Genomic DNA, 10,579 nt, shown 5'->3' with positions numbered 1-10,579 from the left:
TTGTATGTAAAAAAAAATAAAAGCTGAAATAGATGAGATAAATAGGGACAGCCCATAATTCCGATGGAGTTTTTCCGAGAGCTCAAAAGTCAGAAGCGGTAGTGTTTTTACTACGCCAGCTGTAGTTCCTGGGTGAGCGTATCCATGATGAAGGCATTAAGAAATAGCGTTCTTTGCACTGATGGTCTCGTTTGCTTTTACATGTCATTTATGATCATCAGAGCAAAAAATGTGACTGTTTCAGAAATGTTTCAAAGTTCCTCGTAGCACCTTTAATGTATTTTGACATGCAAACCATGTGTATTTTGTTTCAGCATTAGCCAAGGTATGGCACAATTAAACCATACAATACAAAAATAATTGGATAACCGACTATCGCACCAATGGCCTTTAGGTACAATTATCAAACTAATTAAACTCTTGGGAAAAATGGGCATTTGGACTTACATCATTTTATTTTTTTTGATAGACGTCCAGTGAACAACGAGGAAGACAATGTTGGTTTCACAAATGTGAGTGAAAGCAGATGAGAGTCAGATATGTTGAAAATATCAGAAACAGACAGTACAGAGTGCTGCAGTCGGCCTTGAGCCAATATCATGTTACAGTATCTTCATTGTCTGTGTGTGTGTGTGTGTGTGTGTGTGTGTGTGTGTGTGTGTGTGTGTGTGTGTGTGTGTGTGTGTGTGTGTGTGTGTGTGTGTGTGTGTGTGTGTGTGTGTGTGTGTGTGTGTGTGTGTGTGTGTGTGTGTGTGTGTGTGTGTGTGTGTGTGTGCCTTTATGTTCCGGAGCCTCGAAAAGCTTTTCCAACGTGTGATTTCGGCTCCATTGTTGGTCAATTTATGCTATTTCTACTTTTTTCTTCATTTTAAATGCTTCTCTTTCTAATTTCCATCGCCACGTGCCCACAGCAAGACAGCAGACAGGCGCTGAGCACTACACAGGGGGCTGGCATTCATTTGAATGCATTAACAGCTCTTAATCAGACAGTGTTAGATTTTTCATAGTGTTTTCTGGAGCCTGTCTCTCTCGTGGCCTATTTTAAAGGTGAAGTCAGCGTTTCTAGAGAACGGTTGTTATCGAAATCACTTTTTTGTTAAAATCAGTGAATATCTCCTCACAATCAACTATCAGCTACCTGTCCATAAATAATAATAAATTCTGGTGTTATTAAACAGTCTCCGTAAACGGGCATGTTGCTATCAACTGTGGCCCCCTTTGTTTACACACCAGTTTACAGAGCCTAGGCTGTGTTTTAACACTGGATTTTTTTTCAGCCACACACATACAGGTAGCGAATCGTGAGCAGATATTCACTGATTATGACAAAAAGTTATTTTGACAACAAGCGTTCTCCAGAATCACTGACTACACCTTTAAAGGGCAAAGCAGGTTTTAGGAGGCACTAAAAAGAGTGGGAGCAGAGGGCGGGATGCAAAGGAAAGAAAACCTCTGCAAGGTTTTCGATCCAGCTCAGGCAAGCAAGGGCCACTTCTGATTCAAAGGATAGAGGAAATCAATGTGCCATATTTTTTTTGGGTCGGCACTCGATGTAATTCAGAGGTGTTGGAGAAAGGGGGAAAAAGGCTAGGTTGTTTCTCTCCAAACCCTGAGGGAAATACCTGTTTTTTAGGAGACTGGAATAAGGAATCGTTCTGTCTCAACACAGCCCCAGTTTGCCCTTGAGCAAGGCAGTTAACTGTGCTGCTGCTGCTGTGGAGCTGCTCAGTGAAAGCACATGTTGGTCCAACGCCAGCATATAACGATCCAAAAACCCCCAAAGACTTTTCTCCCCCTCTAGTATAACTATACAAACAAACAAAAAAACATGGTCTTTTTCTTCTCTCTTGAATGATATGAATTCACTTCTTGTTTTAAACACAAAATGAGACAGCGACAGAGAAAAGCTTCTATAAAAGACATGCGATATACATTCATTCTGACTGCACAGATACAAAATAACTCTTTTGTTATGGTTATGGTCACATTTCTATTCACAGGAAGGGATAGAATGGAATTTAAGAATGGAATCCGAACCACCAACATAAACTGCTGTGACGAACACACTGTGTTTAATAAAAACTAGTGTGTGACCAAATATACAGTAGATCCTTTTACTCCCTTGTCCTTTGATGCACAGTAAGCGGTTGAAACCATGCTGTGTGCACTTCACTAGCATTACATGACAAACTGGAACACTGTAGTACTGGTTCACTTTTTTGGTAAATGAAGCTAAAGGGTAGCTACTCTGGTTTCTAAATCTGAATTTAATCGAGTTACCAACTTACTACAGCTTCAATTTCTTTCCACTGAACTTATTGATTGACCAAATATGGATTTTGCACAGGAAAACATTCGACCCGATTCTTTTTCATTGCAATAAGACTACTGTATGTTTTAGGCAACGAAAATAGTTCGGGAAAATATTTTTTTTTCAAGTTACATTGCTAACTATTCACCCATATGCAGTATATAACGTACATTGTTTTCGTAAATGTCACATTACTGGACCATTAAAGGTGCTACGAGGAACTTTTAAAGGTTTCTGAGTCTCAGTCTAATTTTTCCTCTGATGATCATGAATTACATGTAACAGCAAACAAGACCATCAGTGCAAAGAATGCTATTTTTTTATATAGTTTTTCTTGATGCCTTTGTCATGGGTACGCTCACCCAGGAACAACAGCTGGCGTAGTAAAAACACCACCGCTTTTGTCCAGAGGGGGTGCAAGAGGTATCACTAACTGAAAGTTCCTCGGAGCACCTTTTAATATACAAAAAAATAGTAGAAAAAAATGTAGACACATCAAATCCCTTCCACCGGCACCAACATTCACATATATGAAAAACTAAACTAATCAGAACAGATATATTCTGTAACTCCAGCTTCCATAGCGGTGGTATAATGTAAACGTCAACACCGTCTGAAATGTCCCCCATGGGAGAACGAAGCCTGACTACTGCTGATGTATTTGGTGAAGCAGAGCATCTGTCATCGAGTGACCAGTGAGTGTTTTATCTTCAAGAAATAACACAGAAAGCCAAAGAAAGCTCACTTTATAACAGCACAGCACCACAGTACAAATGTGTAAAAAAAAAAATGCTGTGTAAGGAAAAGCTTTAGGATAGTTTCTCTGTGAAAGTAAGTGTATAGCACAGTAGCTATGTATCGCGTACTGTATGTAAATCTGTAGAGCTTTGTTAGCTCTTTAACATGCACAATAAGTTCCTCGGGCTAAATACACATTTGCATATGTAATGGGATATTAAAGGCACTTAAGAAAGCAAAGCGAGAGTCGTGGAGTTGATTCTTCTCGACATGTGCCTATAGGAGAACATGGAATATCTCTTCTCCTGCATTATATTTTCTCTAGAACATTCCAACCATCTTTTTTTAAAACATGTTCATTGATTTTGAAAGATGTTGTCATATAAAACAACTATACGAACATACATGACAGGGTATCCCTCATGACATGCAGGCAGTATGCTACAATTGGGACATACTTTTACTTATTTATTTCATCATAACATTGCGCCTTGATCTTTCCTCTTGCTTTTATATCAGTCGCATCCCTGGTTGTTTTGAAACAGAGGCTCCGTCGTTGTGACGTCGCTTCCGGTGCGCACTGGATTGTGGGTCAGAATCGCACCAAAATAGCAAGCTGATTTCAACACTCAAAATCTTGTCCGGATGTAGTAGACATCCAGGTACTTTTAAGCATACTTAATCTGAGAATTTGGACATCCTAAATATTTTCTCTACCATACTAAATAAATAGTAAGTATGGGTATTGGAATGCAGGGTAATTCTTTAGCCAGCAGACCTTCCCACTTGCCCATGAGCGTCAGCCATTTTTTTTTTTTTTTTTTTTCACACTGCACAAAAAAAGGTATTTGGATGAAAGTGTCCCTAAAATGCTGTGAACAAGAACAAAATAAAAAAATAAGCTTGAGGAGGCAAAACATCTCCCTACAGACACAGAGTTCCAAAATGAATTTATTCTCAAAAGTGTTGAGTTTAGCGGCTTGAAAATAATTCAAGCGTTGACCAAAAACCAAAAGATGAAATAGCTCATAACAGCTGTCAGTATATGAAGAATTCAAATAGTCTCCATGATTCATCGTGCTTGCTTGGACATGCTTAATCCAATAATTCTGGCTATGTTGAAAAAATAACCTTGTAGATTAAAAAAAAATAAAAAAAAACAAGTAGGTTATGTCTCAAAATAATAATAGCAGCGCTGCTTGTCTTGAGCGAGCGACGTCAATCCACTGTCCCCAAAAACCCAGTTGAAAATAGATTATTCTTTGTTCTGTGTTGAAAGGAGACTAGCATGATGATGAGCACATTAAAGACAGCCTCAAACAGTCCATGCTGCTGCAAGATGGTGGTCTCTCCATTTGCTTTAAGACGCTAGAGACACTGTGTGAGTCAACCTGGGCTCTGCTGTTATTATACTCCATGTATCGTTGTGTGCTTCCAGTGATGCTGTAGGGCCACTGAAAAAATAATCCCAACTGCCACCAAATCAGGGCGTTCCTAATCTAAACCTATACCTTTTCTTTTTTCTACGATACTGCATTCTAAAGCATGCTGGTTTCCATACTACACAATGCAATAGGATGGATGTAGTAGGGCATCTGGGTATTTTTTGGCATACTGCTTTTGGACATCCTACATCTTTTTCCAGCATACTAAATAGTATGGACTCATGGGTGTTGGAACGCAGGGAATGATTCTCATGAAGATGGCTGTGGTAGTTTAGATTTTTCTTTGGATAGAATAACTTACTTTCAGAAGAAGAAGTGTGGATAAGGTCCACCCACACACACACACACACACACACACACAGACCAGACTACAGTATAGCCTATGCCCCATTTTGCGCAGGTATATTGTTTCCATTTTTATGGCAGTATGAAATAGACTATCGATTTAGCTTGTCCTATTTCAACTTTGGCCAAGATTGGATTTAAAAAAAAAATCCAGCTGGGGGCTGGAGCTGGCATCTCCAGGCAAGCAAGCCGACCCGCCTGCGAGCTAGAGGGATCAGAAGAGAGGGGACTGTAGTGTGTGGGACTCGGAGGTCGGTAGGAGTGCGCCAAAGCAGCGCGCCCCTTGTGAGTGTGTGTGAGCGTATTTGTGTGTTTCATATGCAGTTTCCCAGACGGTGCGCAGGTGGAGGCGAAGAGGAGAGAGGAAGCTGCCGCTCAGGACGGACGGATGAAAAAAACGTCCAGGGATGTATAGAATTATCCTCGTAGAATATTTATTCTTAATCTAAAGGAACGAACTGGTTTTTTCCTGCATTGATTTGGAATCACCGGCTCGACTTGGCGCGATCTGTAACCCGATTTTCCCTCCCTTCCACACGACAAAAGTTTGACTGTTGGACAAAAAATTATGCTCTGTTCCGCTCCTCTCTTCTCATACATTTCTATGGATTTTTTTGGCGTCAGCGTAAGTGGCCAGTCATCACTTGAGAAATAGCTTCGATTCTGTCGGTCTGTCTTTTAATCTTTGGTGCCAATTTCAACAAACAAGAAGGGAGCTTTTTTATTCTTATCACCATCACTCGCCCCGGGATTTGCATCCGTTTGAAATTAATGTCTCGTTCCATAATGGACTTCCTCGGACTGTACTTCTTACAGCTGGCTCTTATCGGTAAGTTAAAAAAAAAACACTTCAAAATGAATGCGTTTGTTGAGCGTTGCAGCTCTGATAAGATCAATTTCAGTGTGAGAGCATCATCACGATCATTAGTCCTTTAAAGAGTCAATTTCGCTTGCTTTTTCTCTGTGTCAAAGTTGCATTATGGGATATTTAATTGTCCCACAAGATCAGCCAGTTGTGTTATTAACATGAACGGGGTTGAACAATAGGGTCCTGGACAGAGCAGGGGGATAACACTGTTTAAGCCCACACACGGAAAAGACCCGCAAAATATCATCTGATGTGTGACTGACAGTAATGAAGCGGAGGGGGGAAACTCGCTGGATGGAGACGCTTGCGTGCCGTTTTCTCAGCCTCAGAGAAGCAATTTAAATGTGTCATATGCTGCAGGCAGAAGAAGCCCAGTGTTTACTCTTCCAATATTCAGATGATGTGGGAATATAATAGAATAGAATAGAATAGAATAGAATAGAATAGAATAGAATAGAAAAAAAAAGGCTTTTTCTCTGACTCCGCTGCTGGTGATGCTTGACTGCGAAAAATGCCAATGCAGACAAGTGTGTTTCAAAGTGTGTGTGTGTGTGTGTGTGTGTGTGTGTGTGTGTGTGTGTGTGTGTGTGTGTGTGTGTGTGTGTGTGTGTGTGTGTGTGTGTGTGTGTGTGTGTGTGTGTGTGTGTGTGTGTGTGTGTGTGTGTGCGTGTGTGTGTGTGTGTGTGTGGGGGGGGGGGGGGGGGGGGGGAGGGGGGGGGTGTGCGTGCGCGTACCAGCTCGTGTGGTTAGTTGTGCATGTATGCGATGTGCGCGCTTGTGCACCTGCCTCGAGTCTGCAGGTGAATTGCATTGTTGTGTCTTTACGTGTGTGTGGAGCCACAGCAGATGTGCGCGTGTGCAGTGTTTGGGCTTTTGTGCATCATGCGTCTGTCAATGTGGTGTGTTGTTCGATCAAATCTCACACTGAATTCACAAGCAACGACCACCAGTACTGCGCACACACACACACACACACACACACACACACACACACACACACACACACACACACACACACACACACACACACACACAGCTTTTCCTCTCTATACGCAAATCTATTAATCATGTCATGTCAACACTTGTACATCTCTTTGTGTCAGCTGGTGTGAAAGTCATTTCTAATGCAAGTATTGGTTCTTTCTGGTTCCTATTTTAAAATTCATCTGTGGTACAAACTCTGACTTTTTTGTTGTTGTATTTATTTATTATTTTTTTATTGTACTGCAAAATTTCCCCACACCATGGAGAAGGAGAAAACCCTTCCCTGCAGAGCTAGTGCGGGGCTGTATGGGAACGGGATGTACGTACGGAGGAGGAGGAGGAGAGCAGGATTTGAATTTGTGAGATTTATAGCGTCGACGATGACAGCTCCTCATCTCAGACTCCATTTCCCTTTGCCGCAGCTGTGGTTCCAGCACACAGAGAAAGACGCCTTTGCATTCTGGAACACTGTGGGGCTCCCAGACAAGATGTTCCACTACACCTCAACAAAAACACTGAACACACACACACACACACACACACACACACACACACACACACACACACACACACACACACACACACACACGCTTGTACGTCTATACTTGTGAGGACATCCAAGTGCATTCCCTACCCCCTTACCCTAACCTTAACCATCAAATTGCCTAACCCCAACCTTTACACTAACCACTAAACCTTACATAAACCTTTTGCATACCTAAACCTTAAAACCAAGTCATGACCCTAAATCAGCCCTTTAAAGGCCTGTCCTCAAGTAAGAACCTAAGGGCCAAAATGTCCTCACTTTACAAAGATGTCTTCACTCCTAAGGTCTAAATCTCAAATGAGTTGTCACATCAATAGTTGTACAAGTACACAAACACACAAACACACACACAAACACACACACACACACACACACACACACACACACACACACACACACACACACACACACACACACACACTTGCAGCACTCCTGTCCGCAACACTATAGGCTGCACCAAAGGAATCAAAGCTATATATGTCCCCTTGTCTTCACTCGTCTTTTCACATCATATGTAAATCGCGTGTCACTGTGATAATGTGCTGTCACTCAAACACATGAATGAGCCGGCGGCCATGAGTGAAAGCTGGAAGAGTGAGAGAGTGAGACGGGGGGGGGGGGGGTTGCAGTCAGTTCTAGTCTTTTCTCTGCAAATAATCTCACCTTGTCAGAGAGATGTGTCAAAGCATCAGGGCGTCTCTCACCCAGGCCCAATGATCCCTTCAGTCAGACACACAGGGAGGCAGACGCAGCACATTCAACCTGAAGGTTATAAGGGAGGGGTGGGGGGGGATTGTTTGTATGTATGCCAAGTCAATTCAAATCCAATCAGTTTTATTTGTATAGCCCAATATCACGAATAGACATTTGCCTCAGTGGGCTTTACATTCCATACAGTATGACACCCTGCCCTTGGACCCTTAGCTCGGGTGAGAAAAATTTCATGAATGACTTGACATGATTTGTTGTAAAACGCTGCCATACAGAGATAGTTTGCAACACTAACAACAACAAATCTTGACACACAACTCAGAAATGGCAGCTGTCACGGTGGAGCAGTTGAAGGCAGCATCGGTTTCTTCAGCAAAATGACTGCCAAAGTGTCCTTGAGTTCCAGCCTTGGCTTCACTGTGTGTGTGTGTGTGTGTGTGTGTGTGTGTGTGTGTGTGTGTGTGTGTGTGTGTGTGTGTGTGTGTGTGTGTGTGTGTGTGTACACTGGCATAGCTTTCCTTCTGAGAATAGAGAATCAGCACTTGACAGCCCACTCTCCTTATGGGGACATTCTGGTTTGAAAGAATGTGTTGGCTGTTGTGTGTGTGTGTGTGTGTGTGTGTGTGTGTGTGTGTGTGTGTGTGTTCGTGCGTGTGGTTGCATGTGTGTGTGGTTGTGTGTGTGCGTGTGTGTATGCATTCAACTCTTTTCCCCTGAGCTCCTACCACAGATAAATAGATGTTCCTCTCTACAACAACTTGTCATGCAGGCCAAACAAGGCTTTTTTAAAATGCCCGTGGTGTCTCGGGCTGCAATAATGTCCGTCTAATCTAATGTGTCCATTTGATGAAGTGAGGTGTGTGAAGTAGATGTAAGCCAGATTAGCGCGCTGTGTCTTGCATATTGTTGACTTGCAGTGGGATAAACTTGTGCATTAAAAAGAAAGTTGAACAAAAAGAAAAAAAAACTAGCGCCTATTCACTTCACATTTAAATTAGCATATTGTCTGCTGCAGTCTTGTGATGCCTCAGTGATTATATGCCCGCGTCGCTCCCAACATATTTGCAAACATAACTCTAATTAGTCGAGTGGGTTCATCTGCATATTATTATTATTCCTCTACTACATGAACAGCTCACTCAGGGTTTGTTACTGTTTTGCGTTAGGTGAATAGTGTTATTAACATTGACATTGACATGTTGCTAGCTCTACAGTATGGTGAGGCCCCCTTTGTTTACATAGCCTTTGTTTACCTACTAGTTTACAGAGCCTAGGCCAGGGGTCTCCAACCTTTTTTCAACTGAGAGCTACTTTGAAAAAATTAAAGTGGCCAAGAGCTACTTGTATCAAATCGCTTATATTTATTTACATAGCACACATCAAATGAATTAAGCTTCTGTTTGTACATGTGTGAAATTGCAATACCCAATGCTTATCATAAATAATTTCCCATCAAAGGTCCAAGAACACATTACTTTACACTTTTTGTGGGCCACATATCAGTGAAAATTGACATCAATGTCTATACTACACTTCTTATTGTGACGCAACAGTGTTTCCCCAGGAAATGTCTTAGTGAAGGTGGTCACCACACAGGTGTGGAGGAGGCGCGGCGCAGCGCGGCGCAACGCGGCGCGCCGAAAATTTTGGGGGTATTTTGCTCAAAGATGCCAATACGCACTACAGAAATAAACAACTGCTTATTTGAATAAAACAGACAACTGACCTTACAGTTGTACATTTTTAAAGTTCCTTTTTAGATAGGGGCTGTTGTGAGATTATTGTGGACAATTAGGCCTACTGTGATGCGATAGCTTATAATTCATTAATGGTTATTATTAGCCTACTTGCATGATTTCTTTTTAAATACAGAGGTTATTGGTCGTTTTGGAACATGTATTTCCCAATTTAAAACGTAAAAATAAAGCAGCATTGAAATTCAGAAAATAAATCTTGTATGGCTACTATAGCAGGCTGTTTTACAAATAACTAAATACAATGTGTTTTCCCCTTAAAATGATTAAATACATTTATGCAAAGGTCAAAGACAGTGCATGCCGTAGTTATGCATGGCCGCATGCAGAGCTGCAGAGCAGCACACACACCAGCTGATAGAGAAACGCTTTGAGACACATGTGAACATTTATTTACCGCAAATCGCAAAGTTTTGACCATGGGAAGAGGTGCATTTACCTTCATCAGATTTTTAACTTGTAAAAAAAAAAAAAAAAAAATTTTTTTTTTTTTTTTTTTTTTTTTTTTTTTTTAACAAGTCGGTCAACCTATCAGGCGAGCTACTGAAAACCCGCCCGCGAGCTACCGGTAGCTCGCGATCGACCTGTTGGAGACCCCTGGCCTAGGCTGTGTACACCGGCTTTTCATTCAGCGCCACAGTACACACAGCACGGACATGTAGCAAATCATGAGGAGATGTTAACTGATTTTGACAAAAAAGTGATTTTGACACCAAGCATTCACCAGAATTGCTGACTGCACCTTTGATTGACTGGAAAGAAATAATAAACCCAAGCCACTCACTAATTTGGGGTTATATATATATATTTCCCAGCTTGATCGTCATTAAGCTTAAGTGTGGACTATTTGAGGATCCCTTAAAACTGCAGAGGCTT

The 10,579-nt window shown here is 41.6% G+C and overlaps 1 protein-coding gene across 1 annotated transcript in view; it reads left to right on the top strand.

Moving 5' to 3' along the window:
• Positions 1-5,146: 5,146 nt before the first annotated feature.
• gfra4a (GDNF family receptor alpha 4a) overlaps positions 5,147-10,579 on the top strand; it is a gene marked incomplete at its 3' end in the record, with an annotated part of 138,252 nt that continues 132,819 nt past the window's right edge. Inside the window, exon 1 of the mRNA XM_080042205.1 lies at positions 5,147-5,668. Coding sequence (XP_079898331.1) covers positions 5,611-5,668 — 58 coding nt within the window. The 5' untranslated portion in view covers positions 5,147-5,610. The remainder of the gene's footprint in view (positions 5,669-10,579) is intronic.

The sequence above is a fragment of the Ammodytes marinus genome (genome assembly GCF_949987685.1).
Source record: "Ammodytes marinus genome assembly, chromosome: 15".
Taxonomy (NCBI): Eukaryota; Metazoa; Chordata; class Actinopteri; order Uranoscopiformes; family Ammodytidae; genus Ammodytes; species Ammodytes marinus.
The sequence above is the reverse complement of the archived record's forward strand: the minus strand, read 5'-3'. Positions and strand labels throughout refer to the sequence as shown.